General features: G+C 40.8%; 1 protein-coding gene across 2 annotated transcripts in view; it reads left to right on the forward strand.

Annotated features, from left to right (window-relative positions):
- Nucleotides 1-23,568, forward strand: part of L3MBTL3 (L3MBTL histone methyl-lysine binding protein 3) — a 111,564-nt gene that overhangs the window by 29,411 nt on the left and 58,585 nt on the right. Inside the window, exons 5-13 of one of the 2 annotated variants that reach the window (XM_002923340.4) lie at nt 173-247; nt 1,646-1,805; nt 2,902-3,034; nt 4,881-4,965; nt 6,507-6,598; nt 8,548-8,652; nt 14,046-14,181; nt 16,070-16,161; nt 18,906-19,057. In XM_002923340.4, coding sequence (XP_002923386.2) covers nt 173-247; nt 1,646-1,805; nt 2,902-3,034; nt 4,881-4,965; nt 6,507-6,598; nt 8,548-8,652; nt 14,046-14,181; nt 16,070-16,161; nt 18,906-19,057 — 1,030 coding nt within the window. The remainder of the gene's footprint in view (nt 1-172; nt 248-1,645; nt 1,806-2,901; nt 3,035-4,880; nt 4,966-6,506; nt 6,599-8,547; nt 8,653-14,045; nt 14,182-16,069; nt 16,162-18,905; nt 19,058-23,568) is intronic. The other variant, XM_002923341.4, reaches the window with a different exon arrangement.

A 23,568-nucleotide genomic window follows, 5' to 3' on the forward strand; every position in this document is an offset into this window, starting at 1 on the left:
CCTAATGCCAGATCTGTAATAGCACCAGGTTAATTGGAAATTATCCAGTAAATCCAGTGTTGTAATAGCCTACCCAGGTGATTTAGCCAAAAGCCTGCCACTTTTTTCTCATCTACTCCGATGGTTGTAACTAACACCTATATGCTGATGACTCCTAAATCTATATCTCCAGCCCCGACCTCTCCCCCGAGCTCCAGGCCCGTATTTCCACCTGCCTACTGGACATCTCCACCTGGATGTCCCACAGGTACCTCAAACTCCACATGTCTGAAATGCAATTCATTTTCTATTTCTTTCTCCCCTTCCCCCAAACCTGCTCTTTCTTCTGTAACCCTTATTTCAGTTGGTGGTAGCACCATCCACCCAGTGGACAAGCAAGAAATCTAGGAGTCATCCTGAATTTGTTCTCCCCTAGTCCCGTGGCCTGTTACTCAGTCTCTTGGTTTTTATTTCCTAAATACATCTCAGATCTGGCTTTTTCTACTAATGATCACTGCCACTGCCTTAATGTAGGCCCTTATCAGCTCTCACCTAGAGAATCTCTGCTTCTGATTTCACCTAATTGATCCCACACCTTGAAGTCAGAGGAACTTTTGTAGATCGGTGATCTGACACTTCACTGATTTCTTATTGTCTCTGTAGCCGAACATAACAAGGATCTGGGTGGCATGCACCCACCTGCTTGCTGTGTCTCTTTGCTCTCTGTTCTGTTCTGTCTGTACACGGTGTCCTGGTAGTGCCCGCAGCACTGAATTCCATGTAATTCTCCCAACATATCATGGGGTCCCGTGCTCCCTTGCCTTTGCTCATGCTCTTTCTTCTGGGATACCATTTCTCTCTTTGTCCAGTTGGCAAATTCCTCTTGGCCTTCGAAACCCAGTTGAGGCTTTTATATCAGACAATCCTTCCCTGACCTCACCCCCAGGCCGAGTGAATCACTTCTTCCTCTGCACTACTTCTGGAACTTGTTCATGCCTTAATTGCATGTATCACATTTTATTATAAATATTGGTTTTCTTGCCTGTCTTTTCTTCTAGACTGTGAGCTCTCTTGGGCAAGGTCTGTACTATCATTATCAGTGTCTGGTGTAAATTGGTGCCTAATAGATGTTTGCTGAATGAATGATTAGCCTAACAAATTCAGGCAAAAGGGAGTATGAGTTCCTAAATGATTTGGGTCATTATGATTTAGATCTTTTACATTAAAAGTCAAATAGGTGGTGATTTAGCCAACTTAGTAGAACAAAGCCACTCATCAAAAGGTAAATAACATAGATAACCCTTTTTAAATTGTGTCAAAGATACATCTAGAAAATAGGATTCTGTAGGTTGACAGTTTCATCTTCTGAATTTAGCAATGAAATTTTCTTTATTTTACTTTGAACTCTGTAGAAAAAGCCTTGGATAAGCTTTTGTCTTTTCTGCAGAATATTTTTTGTTGTGTAAATGATTTGAATGGTTGCTGCCAACTCCATTCTCTTCTCCCTCCCAAGCCCTAGAGATTGGTCATTCATTCATTCAACAAACATTCTTCTTTTATTGTGTCGCTAACAAAATTATTAGAAGAAAAAGTTTCAATGTATTTTGGAATGTTTTCGGCCATGGTCCTAATTGTTCTTGGTTTTTTTCTCCTTTTCATCTTCTAGTCTTTTCAGAGAAGACTGGGATGCCTTTCAGGTTGAAGGATCCAGTGAAAGTAGAAGGGCTTCAATTCTGTGAGAACTGTTGTCAGTATGGCAATGTAGATGAGTGTCCCTCTGGAGGAAACTATTGCAGCCAGAATTGTGCCCGGCATATCAAAGACAAGTAGGTTTTTGCCCTGTTCCATCTATAAAATGGGTTTTAGAGTCCAAGGTCATGGTGCTTGGGAATACAGAGGCTCTCTGACACCTGTCACCCACTCATGCCCTTTTTTCTCCCAGAGACTTTTCCTTTAGAGACATGTGGGCCCTGACCGCATTATTTCCATCGTGTCTGATCTGAGTTGTACGCTTAAGTCTTATCTGCAAGCACAACCTCGGCCTCTTTACCCTTTTGATTACATTGTGTGCTCCCTGGCTGAGAGTATTTGAATTTCTCTGGGCTACATACACTTTGATGATACTGATGTGTATGGAAAAGCAGTTTTGTTTATATTTGGGGGGTTCTTTGGTAACTCCGCCAAAACTCCCCCAGTGAAACAAAGCCACCACAAATTGGGAAGCAGCTGAGTGAAGATGGCCATAGAGAGTTGTGTAATGAGTTGCCTGGCCGCAGACCTCAGGGCAGACTGAGGAGTAGGAGACAGAGGTGTCCACTGTGGCTGACACCACTGTGTGACCTGGCCATGTGGGGACAGCCTGACAAGTTCAGCTAATCACCATGGCATATTTTCTCATACAAAGAAGTGACTTGACCCTTATATTTTCATGGTGTTTCCCATGTATTTTCACCAGCACAGGCCTGAGAATTGTCTGTTTTTTGGGCCAACTTTTATTTTACAAAGTTACACTTGGCCTTTTTTCAGTTGCACTTGTCATTCTTAATAAATGCTAGATCTTTGCATTAAAATTGCCCTGAAGCCTAAAACATCTCTAAATAATTGATTCTTTTATTAGTGTGGATGGCAGATGTGAAAGACAAATCATTTTAAACTTGTTGGAGCCTGTTACACATACAGCGCTGGTCCCCTTTTAAAATTAATATAGAAGCTAATTCCCTTTCTCTGCCTTGAGCTGTTGTACATGACAGCGGTTTCGAGTGTTCCTTAGCCATGATACTCTGATGCCTACAGGCTCCTCCTGGTGGTTACTGTTTTTCCTTTGGAGGATGATTTTTTTTTTTAAAGTTGCATGATAATCAACATGTAGATGTTTGATAGGTATTGTTTGCTGTCACTATTTTGGGTTTATAAACACAACAGAGATCAGAAGGAAGAAAGGGATGTAGGCGAAGACAATGAGGAAGAAGATCCTAAGTGTAGTCGGAAGAAGAAACCGAAGTTATCTCTGAAAGCCGACTCCAAGGAGGATGGAGAAGAGAGAGACGACGAGATGGTTAGTATCGCCTGTGCACCCTTGAAGGAGCATGGGGGTGCTTCTTAAGAGAGTAGCTCCCCGGTCAGAGGTGGGGTTGCCCGACTTCCAGTGCTGGAGGCATGACTGTCTGTGTTACCATCAGCACGTTACCTCCCTACCCTCTTCTGGGTGTCACTGTCCACCTTTCAAAATGAGAATAATAAATAATAGTACGCCTCCCTTACGCTGAAGAAGTAGGATGTGCTGAAATTTATTACTGGAGAGAGAGGCCACAGCAAAATCTTCAATTTTGCAAATGAGTCTTCAATCCCTCTCGATAGCAAAAATGTCAATCCCGTTTTGGTAAATTACAGACAGATCTCATAAAACTATGTGAGTAGGTAGAAAATGGCAGATAAATGTCAGGTGTATTTAGGGGAAACTAATTCAGAACGTGCTAATTAAAACATAAATATCTTACCCCTGACGTCTGTATTAATGGTCCTGTCTGAAAAGAGAGCTTTGAGGTCTTGAAGGCTTTCCCTTCAGATCCGTGTTGAGCCACCAGTTATTTGCTTGTCTCTCTGCTAGGAGCTGGGAACACAGGGATGTGTGGCAGCAGGAGAACAGGAGCTCTCTTCTCAGGGACATCACATTCTTTTAAGGGGACATCTAATGAATAGGAGACATGGCAGCCTGTGATAACGTGCTATGTGAGAATACAGGAGGGCACCAGGATTGGCCGACTCCTTTACACTGGGTTGTCAGGGAGGCTTCCCGGAAGAGGTGGCACAAGCAGTGTGATCTAGGTACTAAGAGGGAGCCAGCTCTGTAAAAGTGGGACTGGGGAGCCCCCTGGGCAATGGAATGGCTAGGGAAGAGTCCCTAAGAACCTGTGTGACATGTTTTGTTGGAGGGAATACAGTCAATCTAGTTGAGCCTTACAAGTTAAGGGAGGGTAGACTGAGATGAAGCTGAAGAGATCCAGGCCCTGTAAGGCTTCCCGGAGACCAGACAGGCGGGCTTTCGTTCTCTTGTGTGTGAGATGGGAAGCCACTGGAAGGTTGAAGGCAAGGGAATACGGTGATTTATTTTTTAAAGCGATAGCTCTGGTGTTGGCGTGTGAGAGCAAGAATGAAATCAGGGAAACCCACAGTTTATTGCACTGGACTTGGTAAGAAGGCTACGAGGATAGAAGTCACTGGATTTAGGGTAGATGTCGGAGGCAGGGTCATCAGGGCGTGTGAGGGAGAGAGAAGCATCAGGGATAACTCAGGTTTTGGCTTGAACAATTGACTGGATAATGACACTATTTACTGAGGATGGGAAGACCAGACTGGAGCACAGAATCTAGAGTCCTTTGGCATCTGAGTTTGAGATGCTCATTAGGAATCCAAGTGGAGATCCCAGGTGGGCGCTCAGATACGTGACTGTGGAGTCAGGGAGGAGGACGGGGCAACGGACTGGGGATATTTGGCAGACAGATGATATTTAAAACCCAGGGAGAGGCGTTCAGTAGAGAAGAAAAAGGAAGTGGGTTGGAGGAGATACCAGCAAAGGGACTGAGAGAGACAGGCCAGTGGGGTGTGAGAAAAACCCAAACACAGTGGTCAAGGAGCTATAAGAAGGAAGTACTCCAAGAAGGCGGGAGCGGTGTCTGTGCTGTTGCAGAGTGTGATTCTTGGAAACGTTCTTATTTTGTAATGACCTCAGGCCAAAAGCAACACAGTTCTCAAATGACCTATATTCTTTCTTTCTTTAAAAGTTACGAAGTGAAATTGAAGAAAAGTACAAAAAATAATAATGCTTTCTGACAGCTCTCTAACTTTTCATTGGTGCCAGTTTCATGAGCTTTTAAAATCATAATTTTCCTTTCTTGCTGTAGGAGAACAAACAAGATGGAAGAATCCTGAGGGGTTCGCAGAGAGCCCGAAGGAAAAGACGAGGTGATTCGGCTGTATTGAAGCAGGGTAAGTTGATGAAAGAAAGGTTTAACTTGTGGCTTTATGAAATGGAAAGTATTTCACGCAGGTAGACATTTTAGTCTTAATTGTCATGTACACTAGGGTAGTGAAGGTATTATTTTGGGTTTTTCTTTGATTAAATTTTGTCAATAAAAGTCAGGGTTTCGAAGAAGTAGATAAGGAAAAAAATGGAAATTAGTAATTTTTGAGTAGTGTCCATGCAAACATGAAAACATCTTCCTATATTTTTCCATCAAGTAGGTTTTTTCTACTTCTGCACATTGACTAAAACCTTTGTTCTTGTTCACTTCCTAAGATTTTAAGTTTTTAACGTTTCCTTTCAGACCACAACCTCCTGATGGGGAACCTTTTTTGGTTCTGTCATCGCTCCTCAGGCAACACTTTATTTTCTGACGAATCCGGTCCTCAGACCCTTTCCTTTTATACTTGACTGGATGGCCTTACCTCCTTGTTCATCATGACCCTGAGGTCATTTCCACAGAGGCCTCCATGTCCTCCAGTAGGTTTTGTCTCGCCTTTTTGACCTGTCCCATCTGCCCACCAGCCCTTCATGTTGGGTCTCTCCACGGAGGGCAGCCCCACCACTGACCTGGCCGTTCCTGTTGTCCCTGCAAACCGGGGCCGGGAAGCCAGAGCGCGTCCTCACTGCGTGAACACATTCCTTGCTCGTTCTTCTCTCAGTTCCACAAAGACAGCCTCAGCTGTTTCTGCCTGCCTCAGGCACACAGCCTAACTCTTACATTCTTGAGGGAGATGACCTTCTGTTTTACATCGCCGAAATGAGAGGGGGTAAATGTCTCACTCTGCTCTCTGCCTCACAAATGTTTTAACCTTTCTCTCTCTTCCACTTTTCTACCTTCAGGGCGCTGGCTCTTCTGGGACCTCGTTCCTTCAGTCATTTATTTTTCCCCCTTAGGTATTCAGAATTTTTTTTTTTCTTTTCATGGGTTCCATCTTAGCCTGCTCAGATCTCATCCCCCAAATACCTTTCCCCCAATTTTGATACCCGTCAAGCTATTATCCTCTTCCTTTCATTTCTGTTATTTGTTACATTAATCCAAAATAAAATTGATATTGGCTGGCTGCATGTCTTTATCACTTAGAGATTCTTTTGCAGCTCAAAATCTGGCCCTTGCTGAATTGACCACCCCTTCCCCTCCCAAGTTAGCAGCCATTCCCTCAGCACTCCATGCACTGGCTTCTTCTTAGTCCTCAGCTTCTTGATGCCATTTTTTGATCTCCTTGTTCCGTGATATGGTTCTATCTTGGTTTCCTGTGTTGTCTCCTTCATTTATTCTAAATTTTTCTGCTGCTTTCTTCTACCATCATAATGGTCATACACCCCAGTTTATGCTCTAGCTTTTGCTTCTTTGGAAGAGGGACCAGAAGGAGACTGGGAAATGCCAGCCATGGGAGTAAAAGAAGAGCCTGGCATAGTAGTTGTTCCGGAAGTGAGACTTCACAAGATACATGTCTGACTTCTTAGATTTGGGAACCCTAGCCTGTTAATCTCACTTGCTTTTCAGGTTTGCCTCCTAAAGGAAAGAAAGCCTGGTGCTGGGCATCCTACCTGGAGGAGGAAAAAGCTGTGGCAGTGCCTGCAAAGCTCTTCAAGGAGGTACGGGCCCTTCTAGAAAGCACTGTCTGCATTGTCTGTAAGGGCAGAGGGTCTGGAATTCTGATCTGGAATTAGCATTGATGTCGCCATTGTTTCTTTAGGAAATGTGACTTGGGATAATTTCTCAAACGTACTGTTTTTCGTGAGCGTATTTATGTGGAAGGGTATGTGCAAGGGCAGCTAACATTAATATAGGCTGACCGCCCCCAGCGCCACGTGCATGGGCACACGGCGAGACACACATGCCCTTCTCTCTCGACATTTACCAGGCTTTCACTCAGTAGTTTTGAGACGGATGCCTCCACTACTGCCGAAAATCTCGTAGATGAAGAAAACCTGGCATGAAATTTCACGTCCGCATTACGGCTGTGGGAGAAGCAAACATGAGTTACTGAGGTTTATATAATATCACAACAAAAATCCAAAAGCAGGGTATTGTATTATAATAACTGTAATAAAACCATTTCGTCGTGACTTACATGCAGAAGTACAGATACTAAGTGTGGTTCTGAGTGGGAGCTGCTAGCCTTGAGCTAAACCTGGGGTCAGGAAGCTTTTTCTGTAAAAGGGCAGATGCTACATATTTTAGACTTTGTGGGGCATCTGGTCTCAGTGGCAGCAACTCAGTTCTGTGGCTGTAATGAAAGCAGCCATAGGCAATATATAAAGGAAGGGCTGTGGCTATATTCTTGTAAAGCTTTTTTTATAAAAACAGGCTGTGGGCTGGATTTGGCCCATAGAGTGTTGTCAGCTGAACCTTGTTTTAAATTATTTAATTTTATTTCATCATGGTGTGTAATAAAGCCTCCATTGATACCTTGTTACAGATGCATTCCCATAGGCAGTTTTTAAAAAATGATGAATAGTAAATGTTCTGATAATTACATCTACATTAAGAATATTTAATTTAAACATAATTGTAGTTACCTAAGAACTTGTTCTATATAATTATTTTCTGTAACTTTGATTCTTTGTAGAATAGGCTTTTTTACATTAAAAAAAAAAAAGCTTAAATACAGCTAATGACTTGAATCAGTAAAACTGTCATGTAATTCACACTGTAAAAGTACTAGAAGAATGTGAAGTATGTCCCTCAGAGCCCTGTCCTCCAGGTCCCAGATTTGCCTCTCCCAGTAATGAGTGAGGACTGTTACCAGTTCCTCCTAGAAAACTGTATGTGCAGATAAGTAGTAGATATACACAGATCCCGTCCTCCCCATCTTCAGCCAAATGGTAACATGTCCCACGCACTGTTTTAGACTTGACTTTTTTTTTTTTTTTAACTTAGTTTGGAAAGGATTCCATCTCAGTTCATGATTCCTTTCATCATTCTTTCATACTAATTCATAATATGACATCTTCTGTCTGTTCCATAAGTTAAGCTGCTCCCTGTGGATTGACACATGTATGTTAATGTGTGACACATATACGACACCCACATATACATGTGTTGGTGAATGACCTTGTACACCTGTCATTCTGCACATAATGTGGACATCTCTGTTGGATAATTTCTTAGAAGTACTGAGACAAACAGAGTGTCCTGTTTGTGTAGATGCTGGGACAAGGCTCAAGGTTGTGCCAGGTTAGATCCCTGCTAGTGATGGATATATGTGCCTGTTCCCCCAGAGCCTTGCCCACGCTGTGTTACCAGACTTTCCGATCTTGACAAACCTGATTAGGGGAAATATGTTTCAGTGTCATTTTACTTTGTATGACTCTCATGGGTGAGGTGGAACATCTTTTCAAATATGTGAAACATTTCCTTTCCTGTGACCTGTTAATAGTCTTTGTTCATTTCCCGCTGGATTATTTGGTGGTCCTTTTCTTTTGGAGTTTTAGGGATTATTTATCTATTTGGTTAGTCTTTATTTAAGAATGGTAATTATTCACATTTTAATTAGGCTTTCGGGATAAAATACTAAAACTGCTGTCATTTTGCATTTTAGTATCAGTCCTTTCCATATAACAAAAATGGGTTTAAAGTTGGCATGAAATTAGAAGGTGTGGACCCTGAGCATCAGTCTGTGTACTGTGTCCTCACTGTGGCTGAGGTAAGCCTTGCCTTGTCTTTATTTTTGCAATAAAATGGTGACTGGGGGGTTTTAATAAATGGGAAAAGTTGCCATTTGTTGAGTGTTTATTTCATACCAGGCATCATACTTACTGTTCTGTGCATTAACTCGCTGAATCTTTATAAGAATCCTTTGCAAGTCATGTTTTTTCATTCCTGTTCTATAGATAAGGGAACTGAGGCTCAGAGAGGTTAAGTGATATATATATAAGGCCACACAGCTTCAAAGTGGTACAACCGGGATTTGACCCCAGGTCCATCTGACTCCATAGCTTTGGTCATACTGTGGTTCCTTAACATAGGAAATAGACCAACAGGGGCGCCTGGGTGGCTCAGTTGGTTAAGTGTCTGCCTTTGGCTCAGGTCATGATCCTAGAGTCCTGGGATGCGCCCCGCGTCAGGCTCCCTGCTCAGCGGGGAGTCTGCTGCTCCCTCTCTCTCTGTGCCTCCCCTCACCCTGGTTGTTCTCACTCTCTCTCTCAAAGAAAATTAAAAGAAAAGAAAGAAAAGAAAAAAATAAAAAGAACAAGACCAATGGATATTTGTATATTTTTTAGTATTTCAAGGTACCTCTGTGAAATTTTTGAGGAAAAATTTTTCAGGAAAAATTGTCCAAGTCTATTTATTATATATATATCTTAGTCTAGTATATTACTGAGAGCATTTCTTAGAATTTATTTTTTCATCCTGTGCAGAATTTATTTTTTTCCTCCTAAGCTAGCCTCCACCTTCCTCCCTCTCTTGAGCCAGGGGTATGTGCCTTTTAAAACATTCTCCCAAAGGGGCGCCTCGGTGGCTCAGTCAGTTGGGCATCCAACTCTTGAGCTCAACTCAGGTCATGATCTCAGGGTCATAGAATTGAGCCTTGCGTCACACTCAGTGTGAAGTCGGCTTGAGATTCTCTTCCTCTCCCTCTGTCCCTCCCCACACTCCTGTGCCCTCTACCTCTAAAAGAAAATAAAATCTTTAAAAATTCCCCCTGAAAGAATAAGGTGGTCTCTTGTGTATTAGCTTTAGTTATCATAGTATTGTTTTAGTGACTTAGTGAATTTGTAAGAAGCCTGGCTCCTGTGGAACACAGTGACATCTGACGGATGGTGACGATGATGGTAAATAATGATTTACAGTTACATAGAGAGGACCACGGGACAGATGCTGAGCTGAGTGCTCTCCATGTATTAGCTCATCTTAGTTCTCTAAACAATTGAGGAAGCATTGTGAAGAAGCAGGTGCAGTAAGTGTAGACTGCTTTTGAGAAGTTTAGCTGTAAAAAAGAAGGGGATCTTTTTAAGGGGTGTGTGTGTGTGTTTCAACTCCTGGTTTTGAAGGAGATATATTTTAGTTTGTCTAGCTTTTTATTATAATAGTAATGTTTGCTCATCATGAAAACTTCAACTAGTATAAGAATATACATTATAAAAAATAAAAGTCCTCTATCACACCCCTTGCTTTTCCTTATTCCTGATCCCAGAGATAATGACCCTTATGCATTCACTGTGTTCCATCCAGATGTTTTCTCTGCTTGTAAAAATATATATACATATATTTTTCTCTTTTTTACATATAAATGGTATAATACACAATTTTTGGATCTTGCTTTTATGACAGTGTATCTTATATTTTATATACATATTATTTTTAAGCACTGGGTGGTGTTCCATTTTACTAATTTGCTGTAATTCATTTAATTTTCTCTCATATTGATGAACAAATGAGCGGTCTTCACTTTCTCATTATTCTCATTATTACAAACAGTGCCCTTGTGAGCATGATTAAAATTTAAATGTTTGGTGCGTACTGCTACTTGTTGTTTCAAAAGACTTTACCAGTTGTTACATTCTTACCAAGAGGATGGGGGAATTTGTTTGCCTAGGCCTGAGAGATAGTCTTTATTTACTTTTCTTTTTCTTCCCTTCCTCTTCCTTTTTTTTTTTTTTTTTTTTTTAATGGAAGAGACTGGAGAATGAATTCTGAAAAAGCAACTAGGGAGCAGAGGATTGGAGGGCTCAGAGAGAGCAGATAATCGATAAGGAAGGGCTAGGGGAAGATGAGCTCCAGAGTATATGCTTAGCCAGGAGCAGGAATCTGTTCTTGGGTTCTAACAGGGCGTGGGGGTGGGTGTGCACATGCCCGGGCAGGTTTGCTGGTTTGGAGGCAGATGTGCAAGGGAGCTTATTTATCACAGTGAGTAGATCATTGAGAGTGACGTTGGAGGTTATGGGCATGGTAGCTGAAGGAGAGGGAGGAGGATTTGAAAAGGCTGTTGTGAAGAATGGGGGTGGAACCAGACACGGCCATCTAGAAGGATTGCTACACAGCAGGGAGCGTCCACTCTGCAGGTGCATTTGGTTCTCATTATTTGCCATAGCTGAATCCTATAAATAGCAAACCCTGCACCACTGCTTCTAGGGGAAGTACAGGATTAGCTTTTGGTCACGGCTTTTCTGTCACCTGATCAATATTTAACCTTGTTTATGTGTATTTCTGTTTCATGACATCTTATTTAACATCTCCTGTTGATTCATTAACACAGAACTCTTGGCCAACAGCATTGTAACTTACGCCTGATGAAGCTTATCTAACACACGTCTTCTCCATGAGGCACATGACAGCCTTCTTACACTTGGGGACGCTAGCCAGTCCTTCAGCACTGTGCTTGGAGGCCATTTTAAATAGCAAAATCACCAGCAGAAAGCACAGACGTGAAAAATGTACTGAAGGGCGTTTCGCTTACAGAATGAGATGGAAAAAAAGAAGGCAGAGAGAGCGTTGCCTTCTTCGACCTCAGCTGGGACCTTGCACGATGGGCAGCTCCCATTTTTCGCCGCTCTGTTCGTGCATCTGTTTCCAAACACGACGAGTACTGTTTTTGGATTACAAATAAATTTTATCAAGTAGATGAATTTGCAAACAGGAAATTGTGAATAATGAGGATGAACTGTATGTCTTTTTTCCACTTTTTTTCCCCCCTCAGCAACAGTCCCTAGACCAGGTGCAGACTAGGGGGATCCAGGGGATAATGGAATTTTGTCAGGCATATGTTTTAGGAAGGACGTGAGGGCAACAATTTAAAAATGTTGGCAAGAAACAGTTTTCAGTGATTGCTAGGGAAGGAAGGCTCTGTGTGAGGGCGGATGCTAGGGGAAAAGTACAGGGATCAATGGAAGATACTAGACTTTTCAGTGAGATTGAGGAATATAAGTGTGTATAGGGAGTAACTGGGTTAGCAAACTGAATAGGAGGATGTCTTCATAGGGCTGGATGTTTCCATTTAGTAGTTGAGAGGCTACGTGTAGTTCCTCATGGGACAAGATTCATGAGAGTAATTGAAGTGGAGAAGAAATGCAGGGAGCAGAGGAGCCGGGGTCCTTTGACAGAATGAGTCATCCGTGCACATGATGGAACAACTCAGGAGAGAGGAAGGAAGAAAGGAAGCCAGAGCTTAGCGTCTGATGAGTGTGAAGGGCTTTTCAGGAGAGTGGTGTGTGGGGTGATTAGGACGAGTGGGTAATGCAGCCACATGACACAGGACTCACAGGAGCAGGGGTCTAGGCAGTAACCCCTCCTGGGCCTCAGAGGGATGGAAAGTGAGAAAAGGAGCAGTCTCCACTTAGAGAGGGCTTGAGAGGGGTGTTACATATGCCTTTGAACAAGGAGTTGGATGACGTAGGAGATTACTTATCAAAGCAGAGGGTTCCAGAGAGCATGAGACATAGTGGAGACTGTGGGGCCAGAAAGTGGGAAGGTTGACTCAGGAGGTGAAGCTCAGGGCAGTATGACCCTGGGGGACTAGAGGGAGAAGTCACTAAGGGGGCTTGTTTCTTAGGCATTGACCAGAGACCACGGAGTGTGAGGCACAGTAGGCTGGCCTAGCTCTGAGACTGAGGAGAGAAGCAGCCCGAGCTCCTCCTGGCTGTGGGGTTGATGTGGGGCAGTGGGCCGCCACCTACCCTTCTGAAGAGACTGTACTTCCCAGGAGTCCCCATCTTGGCTCTGCAGAAGGATTCTGGTCTCTCTGGAGGGAGTCAGCTCAGTTGTAAATCTTATATATAACATAGCAGGACATTCTAATTGAAAAAATATTCGTATAGAAGATGAAATATAAAAAGCCCATCCTTCCCTTTTGGCCTCTCCCTTCTCATTCCCACTTATCAGGAGAAATCTTTGTCAATATTTTAGCTTATGTTCCCAGACCATTTTTTACTGTGAATTTACATTTGTAGGTGCATGTGTAAGTATGTACATAAATGTGTGTGTATAAATACATATACTTATGTGTATATATGTCCACACATAATAGCACGTCTGTGCACACACATAAAAAGACACATGGCTTCACATGTATATAATTTTTCTCCTACACTGACTCATGCTGTACAGAATGTTTTGCCACTTGGATTTTAACAGTATGTTTCAAAGGACTTTCCATGGCAGTAAATAAACAGCTCCCTTATTATTTGGGGATTGTTAATTGGCCTGGCTCTGTGCTCTCGTCTCAGGCTTCTGGTTCTAGCTTCTGCAGGGCAGGTGCTGCTAGAGTGTGTAGAGCTCTGGCGTGTCGTGTCGTTCCACTTGAACACATCTGCTGTGCTAGTGGCAAGGAGATTGAGAGGCTGAACTCTCTTAAGAGCCCAAGGCAGAGAGTGACCCAGCTGAGGCCTCCTGAACGCATGCCACCTTTTAATTCAGAACTTCCCCAAGCGGAACCCTTTAGACAGATGCATGCATTACATAAAGTGAGTTCTTCCCGACATTCCGGGGAACCTGTCTCATCTAAGTATGAACTCAGGAAGGCTTTTCTTTCTCCCAACCCAGCTACTGATAGAGAGGAGAAGCTATTGACTTCCCTCTGTGTACCAGCCTTGGTCTGGCTGGATGTCACTGTCTGCAGAGCTCTGGAAAGGCCGAGAGCCAGCATTCAGGCAGTGGACAGCAGGGTGTTCACCCTGGGACTCTGCAGGGGCTGCGTACCCTGTACGGGGCCGGCTCCTTCCCTGCTGGCTCTCCTTGGTGACACATGCTGGTACAGTAAAAAGAATGGCGAGAGGACGTGTATGTGTGGGAAAATCATTCTTCACGCAGTATCTGTATGCTCCTAATATAACTGGGAAGGATGCCAAAACCCCGCAGCTCAGCTCTTCCCAATGAATCGCCTTTGCCTTTAGATTTTGTCATTTTGTTCACTGGCTTTTGTTGCTGTTAATGAGGGTGCTTTGATTAATGTAGGCTATGTCACACTTGATGTCCATGCTTATTTTTGCACTGAAATCAATAGATTTTATTTTATTTTGCAAGTAAATGTTGTACATAGATATTCTGGGTATTTTGGATTTCTTTTTGTGTTTTTTAGTCAGCATGCTTTACCTGTTTCAGGTTTGTGGGTACCGGATAAAGTTGCACTTTGATGGATATTCTGATTGCTATGACTTCTGGGTAAATGCAGATGCTCTGGATATTCACCCGGTGGGCTGGTGTGAGAAAACTGGCCATAAACTCCATCCTCCGAAAGGTATTGTCACTTTTTTGTTTCATATTTTAAATTCTGTAAAAACTCTTTCCTACATGGTGATTTGGAATTTTAAGAATTCGGACTTTATTATGATTCAGATAGGCCCAAATTCAAGCTTATTGTTTATGAAGAAAAATGTTCATTAAAGTGAAAGAAATGTAAAAAGTAGAATCCTGTTTAAGACAATAAACTATGTCTGTGTACTTATTTGTATATAAAATAACATTCGATTGAGTAATTTTGAATACAAATTTTAGTTACAGATTTCTTCCATACACACACCCATGCCCACACACACACACACCCACACACACACACACACGAGTTGACTCTTGAATAACACGGGTTAGGTGCGCCATCTCCCAGCACAGTTGAAAAGCCCCATGTAACTTTTGACTCACTAAAAACTTAGTTACTAATAATAGACTACTGTTGACCAGAAGTTTTACTGGTGATATAGTCAACACATGTTTTGTATGTTACATATATTATATACTATATTCTTACGATAAAGTAAGCTAGAGAAAAGGAAACATTATTAAGAAAATCATAAGGAAGAGAAGATATGAATAAGTGGACCTGTACTGTGCAAACCTGTGTTATTCAGGGTCAAATATATATATCCTTGAAAAAAATGCATTTGAAAATTTAGTTCTAGCCTGTTTACACGACTAAGTTTACTTACTGATATTTTATTATATAGAAAATCTCAAGAAATTATGCATTGAGTTCATGAGTCTTAATATTTAGGATATTGGAAAGGAGAATACAGGACTAAAAGCTGGTTTAGGTGGGGTTGAATTAATAGCAATTACTTTTTTATTCTTGAGTTCTTTATAGTACAGTCTGCCAGTGATTCTGCCTTTTTCATTTTTACATGAAGATCCAAGAATAACAGATAACCATCGTTTTCAGTCGATCCCTAATGTATTTAATAATATCTTATTTCTTTCCTTTCTAACTTATGTTCAGTATTGTTTACTCGATGTCAAAGATCCAGGTGACTAGTGTGATGTTTTTGGCCTGTCTCAGGACTCTCATTTTTTCATGAACTAGCCATCCTTTGGTTTTAAGTGGTAAATTAATGGCAGTGGCAGAATGGTATTTTCAGATGGCTGAAGGATTAAACAAAAATGCATAGAAAAAAATGAGGGTGAAAAAGAAAATCTGCTGGCCTTTATATAAATTGACCTCTTATGTGTGGCATATTATTAGCTGTTCTTTTCATGCTGCCTTCTGGACCTTAATGGAAATAGAAGAGAGCATATGAACAGATAAAATAAAACACTCAATTTCCTTTTTAAAGGAAATGTTGGCTTCAGCAACATTAAATGTGAAATTGTGAGCATTAAGGCAAGGACATTTCCATTATTGTAATGTGCCAACATGCTTACTTCATAAATCTTGAATTGTCATTCTTGTGGTGATAGGCTAAAAAGATTTTTATCTGTTTTATTACTCTTCTCTCCAGTTTCCAACTTGTTCCTACAAGTGAGTTTCCCAAAATAGAATAGGTGAGGGGAAAATAAAGGTTTTGACTCCTCCGGTTCACTCGTCTACTGCTGAGCAGTTCTGCCTAAATACTAATAGAAATGGCCTGGTAATAAGAAGGAGCAGACCTGAGTATAATATGTGTTTGCTTCCTTTTACCTTTTCTTTATATCCATTATCATTCATTCAGAATTGAAAAAAATATACGATTTGTTGGAAAGAAACACAGCCTGTGTAAGAAAAGCCATAGTTATGAATTATGAGTTAAATTTTGTCATTTTAAAAAATCAATTGTTTGATTTCAGCATGTTGGAGTTGTAGCTAAAAGCGGGAATGGAAAATTAATCGTGAAATATTTTGACATTTTCCCAAGTCTGTATATCTGTGCCTATCCTAGGTTACAAAGAAGAAGAATTTAATTGGCAGACCTATCTTAAGACATGCAAAGCTCAAGCCGCTCCCAAGTCATTATTTGAAAATCAGAACATAGTAAGTACATCAAAAATACTTTTCCTTTCAAGGGAATTGACTTTTGAGTGTTTCATAGGATAAATTAAAAGTGATAACAAGAGACTGTAGTAAATTTTATTGCTTTGGTAAATAGAGCACTCTTAATTAAACTTTAAAATTAGCTTAAGATCATCATAAATAAATATTTCTTAGGCAAATCATGGTTATTGTGTTTTATTGAAAGTAGAAGGTAACATAGTATGAAACCCTGGTGTAATTTACAGTAAAGTACATAAAAAAATGAAATTGACAGGGATAGTTTATTGTGAGTGCCTCTTGCTTAGAGTGCTGTTCACATGGGATTCATGCAGCGAGATGAGTGTAGCCCTGTTTGGATTTGCATGCTAGGGATGATGATTCACCTTCACTCCAGCTTGTAGCTTTATTTTGCTGTATAACAGAAGGAAAGTCTGGATGTGTATGTATTTTCCACTTTTTTGACCTGTATTCCCACTTTCCATTGCATGTTCCCTGTTCCGTCTCTGAAGAAGCCCAACATGTTACACTCTTCTTCCTTGTCCTTGTTCTGATCTGATTGGAATTAACAGAGAGCAAGCAGGTGGAAAGCCAAAATGCTGTCTTTATGACAGATAAGGGCTCAGTTGGAGTACATGCACGGCTTCTGTCTGTGAGCGAATGAGCTTCTTGATTCTGAGACCTAGAGTTACGATTTACTGGCCCTTCTGCCCCATCCCCCAAGCCCAGGCACACTGGACCAGGACAGACCTACACTCCTGCAGGGACAGAGCAGGCCCCTAGAGGAGTGGAAACTGCGTGCCCGGTAGGCCCCCTTACTCCTAAGAGTATGACCTTAACTTCCTTCTTCCAGATTCACCAGTCAGGTAACAGTGAGTGAGAATGTAGAAAGAGACAATAACGTTTCAATAATGTGGTTCCCGGGGCACCTGGGTGGCGCAGTCGTTAAGCGTCTGCCTTTGGCTCAGGGCGTGATCCTGGCGTTCCGGGATCGAGCCCCACATCAGGCTCCTCCACTAGGAGCCTGCTTCTTCCTTTCCCACTCCCCCTGCTTGTGTTCCCTCTCTCGCTGGCTGTCTCTCTCTGTCTAATAAATAAATAAATCTTTAAAAAAAAAAATAACGTGGTTCCCTCCAAATGGAAATGAATATTAGGAGTAGGTGGAAACTTTCTCAGCCACTCTAAATACCTTCCATTTGGGAAGTGATTTTAACCGGTTGTTTTGAGCATTGGTCTGATGGCTGAAAGAATCTCTGATCAAACTGAACATAAGCCAGGTTGAATTAGAGAACTGAAGAGGGAGGGGGGTGTGTGTGTGTGTGTGTGTGTGTGTGTGTGTGTGTGTGTGTGTGTGTTTAGGTAACTAACAGAGCTAATGAGCCAGATCATTATTTTAAAATTTCTTAATTGAGAGGAGAGCTTAATTGCTGAAATGTAAATACTGTGTTGTCAGTAGGTATTCTCTGTCAAGACAAGGGAGGGAGGTCAGTTAGGTGGAAAATTCAGCGGGCTGCTCCAAGATTCCTAATCCCTGTCTGGTGCTCTGAGGATGCGTCCAGTCAGGGATTTGATTAACTGCCTTGAACCGTCATCTTAAATTCTGTGCATTGCTAGCACACAACTTAATCTTGGGCTATGTGTTTGATATCCAGGAAGCAATTCGTTTTTCTATTTCTAGATTCTTCCACCTCGGAATATTCCATTATTTGTGGTCAGAGCCCTGGTAAATAATTTCAGGACTTAAATGTATCATCATGGTGTCCATGTAGCATTAATGTTTCTATTCATATAGGACATATGCTAACATTTTCAGATATGTGGCTGTCTACATTTCTGTAATAGCAGATAGATGTAGAATTATAGTAAAGTGAGAGAGAACATTTGTTTTGCTTAAAGTGATTAGAATAGTATCTGTATACTTAAGTCTGGACAGAGGGATTTTTTTTAAGAAGGGCAGAAATGACTTGTGTGTTATGATTGGCATAACTGCTGTCCCAGTACATTTCTCCCAGTTAGGATAGTTTTCCTCACACAAGATCCTAGGGAATGTTTGCGTTTCACTGCACCTCAGCACCAAATCTTATTGAGCTATATTGTCTTCGTTTCATGTCCCGGGTGGCTGATCATGTTTGGTTTTCCTGATATTACAAACTATTTTGAATGGCTGTCTAGGTTCAGCCAGTCCTTTTGGTGCTTTTGTGAATAATATCTGTCGTGTTAGGTAAAAGTTGTAATAATTTGCAGCTTTTCATGTCTGAAGATGACCTACTTTCAGTAGAGTACTCTTTAGAGAGATCTTTTCAGAAATGGGAGTGAACTTTGACTCGTACACGTTTTTAACTTGATTAAGTGCATATTTTGTATGAAATAATTTTCACTGTTAAGTCTGTAATCAAGGACAAGAAAAACAAAAAGTGAACTGTATGGTGAATTACACTTGCCTAACTGGTATAGTTGTCTGACTGCAGTGCCAAAACACGTACTGAAATTAATTAAACTCTGTGAGGTTATGGGCATCTTAGTCTTGAGGTCCAGATGTCCAGCTAGTGACTTGGGTGTACCAGCAGGACATTGCTTTCTCATTGCTGCTTGTTGGAAATCGACCCTGCTCTAAAACTAGTCCATGCTCTTTAAATAATGTGAATGCAGCTGACGGATGCCAGGCCTTCAGGCGAGAGGTGTAGAGAGGGTGCAGATCTTGCTGCTAAGTGTGTGCTTATCTCTAATTAAATCTGTGTGTTTCGTAGACAGTGATCCCGTCGGGCTTTCGAGTTGGAATGAAGCTCGAAGCTGTAGACAAAAAGAATCCCGCGTTCATCTGTGTTGCTACGGTAACAGATATGGTGGACAATCGTTTCCTGGTACATTTTGACAACTGGGATGAGAGCTATGACTATTGGTGAGACCTTTTCTGTTGCTGTGTGCTTTCTGTAATGGGTGTATCCAAGGCCACCAGGTACAGGGTTTGAAAACAATAATAATGCAAAGCTCATAACAAAAAATAGCTGTGCCTCGTCCCACTCTTTCCCATTTCAGTTTTTTAACTTTTCACCTATTTCATATGGCACGTATTTCTAAATCGTGTCCTTTAATTCAACTTAATGACTTGTATTTTAACTCACTTCCTGCTGTGGAAGTGTGGTTTACCCCCCCCCCCGCCCCCCGCCCAACACATGTTCACATGCGAGTGCACGGAGATGCATACTTCCCCCCTCATCCTGGGTGTTTTCTATCATTTTCTGAGAAAATATTTTAATTTTCCTTCATATTTTTATTCCCAGTAGCTAATTTAACAAATACAAATATATTAATTGAGGAATATTGTTTTTAATCCTTAGAGTTTTGGGACATACGCATAAAGTAGTAGGAGCAACATATTGTAAAATTCTATAACTATAATTATAATAAAGCCATCATATTTTGATGAAGCAGTTGAAATAATGATTTCCATACCTAATTCATGTTTTTTGATCATTACAATTCAGTTTTCTGGTGAAAGGCATTTCTGAGGTATTTAATTCCTTCCTAGAACACTGGCAGTGAGAACATATCTTTATAAAGTATGGCTAGTGTTACAGTATCAACTGAATATTAATTTATATAGGTGTTTCTGCATTTCAGAAAAGCTTGTTTCCTGACCTTACTTTTTAGTGTGTATATATTTAAAAATTCAGCAGAGTGATCAAAAATTTCCATTTCTCCTCAAATTGGATTCTTAGACACCAGTTTTACTTACATTGTTTTAAAAAAGAGAGGCATCGAAAGCTATTTGCTATTCATATTTTTTAGATGTTTCAATTAGATATTACGTGTGGTTTTTACAGAACTCTTTTTAAGGGTGGGTAGGTTAGTAAGCAGTTCCATGATTACACCAGATAGAGTCAAGTACTTCTGAATATTTTGGTGTGTTTTTCCCCAGCTTTTTTCTGCAAAGCATAATTTTCCCCATAGCATATCTTTTTATTCAGTTTGTAATAAAACATTTCATTGAAATACAGACCATTTCAAGCATGTACAGAAGTAGAAAAATGTGACTTGTCTGGAGCCATTTTGCAGCATCAATAATTATCAACTTAAAATTCACTCTTGTTTTCTCTGTATTCCTTCTCCTGAAATCCCAACTCCAGGATTATTTTGAAGCAAATTCCAGACAGCATGGCATTTCATCTGTGTGTATATTTCAGTATGTATTTTAAACGCAGGGATTCTTTTCAAATTCATAATGTTATCAGTGCCATAATGTTATGAACATACTTAAACATTCTTCCCAGTTGTCTTAGTTTTGTTTTTTTGTTGCTTTTTTTTTTTAGATTTGATGGTTTTAAATCCAAGTGAGGTGGTTGTTTTGATATTTCTCTCGATCTCTTACTTTATAGATTCCTCCTATTCCTCTCTTTCTCCATCTCTTGTAACTATTCTTGAAAAAACCAGGGTGTTTGTTCCATGGAGTCTCCCACAGTCTGGATTTGCTGATTGAATTCTCCCATTGCTTACCATGTTCATCTATTCCTCGTATTTCTTATTTATTGGTGGTTTTTGTTTCATTCAAAATTATCTGTACCTAACTTGAGTGTAGGAATTGATGAGAAAACTTTAAATTTAGTAACACCATCACTCTGTTGTGAGGTCGAATGTGTTTCTCCCCTGCTGTGTCTGATGAGTTATGATGGTGACAGAACCAGCGTGATGACCAGATCCATTAATAAAGTGATATTTTGGGGGCACCTGGCTGGCTCAGACAGAAAAGCTTGTGAATCTTGACCTCAGGGTTATGAGCTCGAGGCCCATGTTGGGTGTAGAGATTACCTAAACAAATATTTTTTAAAAATCAGTGATAATTTAAAGCAATTACTAGAATTTGTTAAAATGAATGCTTTTTATTTTTAAAGTTCTGATTCATTTAGGGAGATTTTTATTTTTTAGCTTTTGTCTGATTTAAACAAAATGGGTAAATGTTAGTTTGTCATTTTTGTGGTCTTACAAGTATTGGAGAGTTTTAAAAGTGTAAGTTGTTTATTTGACATAAGATGTGTTTCCTTTAAAAACATTCTTCTGAAAAAAAGTAATGAAAAGCCTAGAAGACTTTGTCACATTCATTTTTTTTTTATGCCAAATGCCTAGGGAATAGGAAAGATACTGGGTTCTTTTTTTAGAAAGAGCAGGGAAAAAAATTATCTAACACTGATTTTTGTACTTTTATGAGCACAAACTAATTATTTTTAGGACAGAATGTACTTTGAGGATTTACTTATACTTTTTTTTTTTAATGATTTTTTATTATATTATGTTAGTCACCATACAGTACATCCCCGGCTTCCGATGTAAAGCTCGATGCTTCATTAGTTGCGTATAACACCCAGTGCACCATGCAATACGTGCCCTCCTTACTTCCCATCCCCGGTCTATCCCATTCCCCCACCCCCCTCCCCTCTGAGGCCCCCAGTTTGTTTCTCATAGTCCATACTTATACTTTTAACTATTGACATGAAATCATATTTTGTTAATTGTCAGAAAAAGAGTACAGTGTGTTCTCTTTCTTAATATGCAATTATGGCACATTGAAAATTGCTTAAATGCACTGGAATTTCTCCAGCTTTATTAAATATTATGTTCCTTGATCTTTGGATTTTGGAATGGTTTTTATCTGCATAAAGTACTTGTTTAGGTGTGTAATTGAGGTTACAAATTGGATTGCTTTCCCAATTTAAAATAGTACTGGGGGCGCCTGGGTGGCACAGTGGTTAAGCATCTGCCTTCGGCTCAGGGCGTGATCCCGGCATTGTGGGATCGAGCCCCACGTCAGGCTCCTCCGCTGTGAGCCTGCTTCTTCCTCTCCCACTCCCCCTGCTTGTGTTCCCTCTCTCGCTGGCTGTCTCTGTCTCTGTCAAATAAATAAATAAAATCTTTAAAAAAATAAATAAAAAATAAAATAGTTTGGAAATGAGATTTTTTTTTTCCCCTTGCATTGGATAATGATCTTACCTTTTTTTTACCTTAGTGGGAATTGGAAAATGTGTATAGTTGACCCTTGAACAATTTGGGGGGTAGGGGTCCTCACCCCCAGTGCATTCACAAATTTGTGTATAAGTTTTGACTCTCCAAAAACTTAATAACCTACTGTTGACTAGAATCCTTACCAATAACATAACCAGTTGATGAACTTGTATTTTGTATGAGTGTTATATATTGTATTCTTACAATAAAGTAAGCTAGAGAAAAGAAGATATTATTAAGAAAACCATAAGGAAGAGGAAACACATTTATAGTACTGTATGTATTGAAAAAAATCCACATAAAAGTGGACCCATGCAGTTCAAATATGTATTGTTCAAGGAGTCAACTGTATAAATCTGTGTACATTTGTAGTAGTACAAATGCCATGGAACATTTCTTCCTTCCTAAGAGGAAAACTGAAAATTTATGCAGAATTGAAGGAATTTTTCAATACATGCAGTACTATAAATGTATGAAAAGAAAAATAGTATGTATTAGAATAAAATTTGCTTTACCTCTGGGTTTCCTATGTGCTTTTATTATACTGGTAATTGCTAGCTGCTAATTCTATCCCCTTGACAGTCATTAGACTTATTAATAATCCTAAATAGCTCTGAATGGTAGAACTAAAAAGGACTTGAAAGTTGGGGAGGAACGCCATCAAGGCAAGGACGCTGCTGTCTTCCCAGAGCAGTGCGCAGCCTGTCCTCCTGTCCACCGCAGCTTGGACTGGGCCCAGTAGCAGAGCCTGGGTGTGAAGGAGTGGCTCTTCCCTTCCCCCAGGCACTGGCAAGAACTCTTCCTTTTAAGAAATGTTATTTTCATGGAATCTCGTCTTTTGGGAACCAGGAAGGCACGGCAGGACTTAGCTGGTTTGTTGAGTGGAAAAGCTGTCAAAATTGAGGTTGCAGCTTCAGCTGTCCCTGAACTTGGGTCTGGTCTCCCAGTGGAGGCAGGGCAAAAACTCAACAAGCACATCTATGAAAAAGAGAAGCATTGAGTTAGTGAACAAACAGGGGGCTGGGGCCTTTAAGTGTATTCCAAACTTGGTGGCGGTGGTGGTTTTGTTTTGTTTTGGAGTTGGAGTTCTTTTACCTTTATAAATTAAGAGTAATGGTAACACTATGTGTCTCTCCAAAGTAAAGTTGAAAAGTTTGCGGCGTGTTGTCAGTTTCTGAGAGCAGTGTCACAGTTTACAGGTTGTCATCATTCGAGAAGCATAGGTTGCTGGTGCTCATGAGTTACAGAGATGAAAGGAACCCAGGTGGCTCTGCACTTCTGCCCTGAGGGGCTCAGGGTTCGCGGAGGGACAGAAACTACAGACCCCACTGTCTAGGCTGCAGGGTCAGTGGTTTGTGTATAGTTACAAGAACCAAGCACTTGCTGTCTAAGGGGGAAGGTGGAGGGAAGGATTGA

This window comes from Ailuropoda melanoleuca, chromosome 10 (assembly GCF_002007445.2).
Source record: "Ailuropoda melanoleuca isolate Jingjing chromosome 10, ASM200744v2, whole genome shotgun sequence".
Classification (NCBI taxonomy): Eukaryota; Metazoa; Chordata; class Mammalia; order Carnivora; family Ursidae; genus Ailuropoda; species Ailuropoda melanoleuca.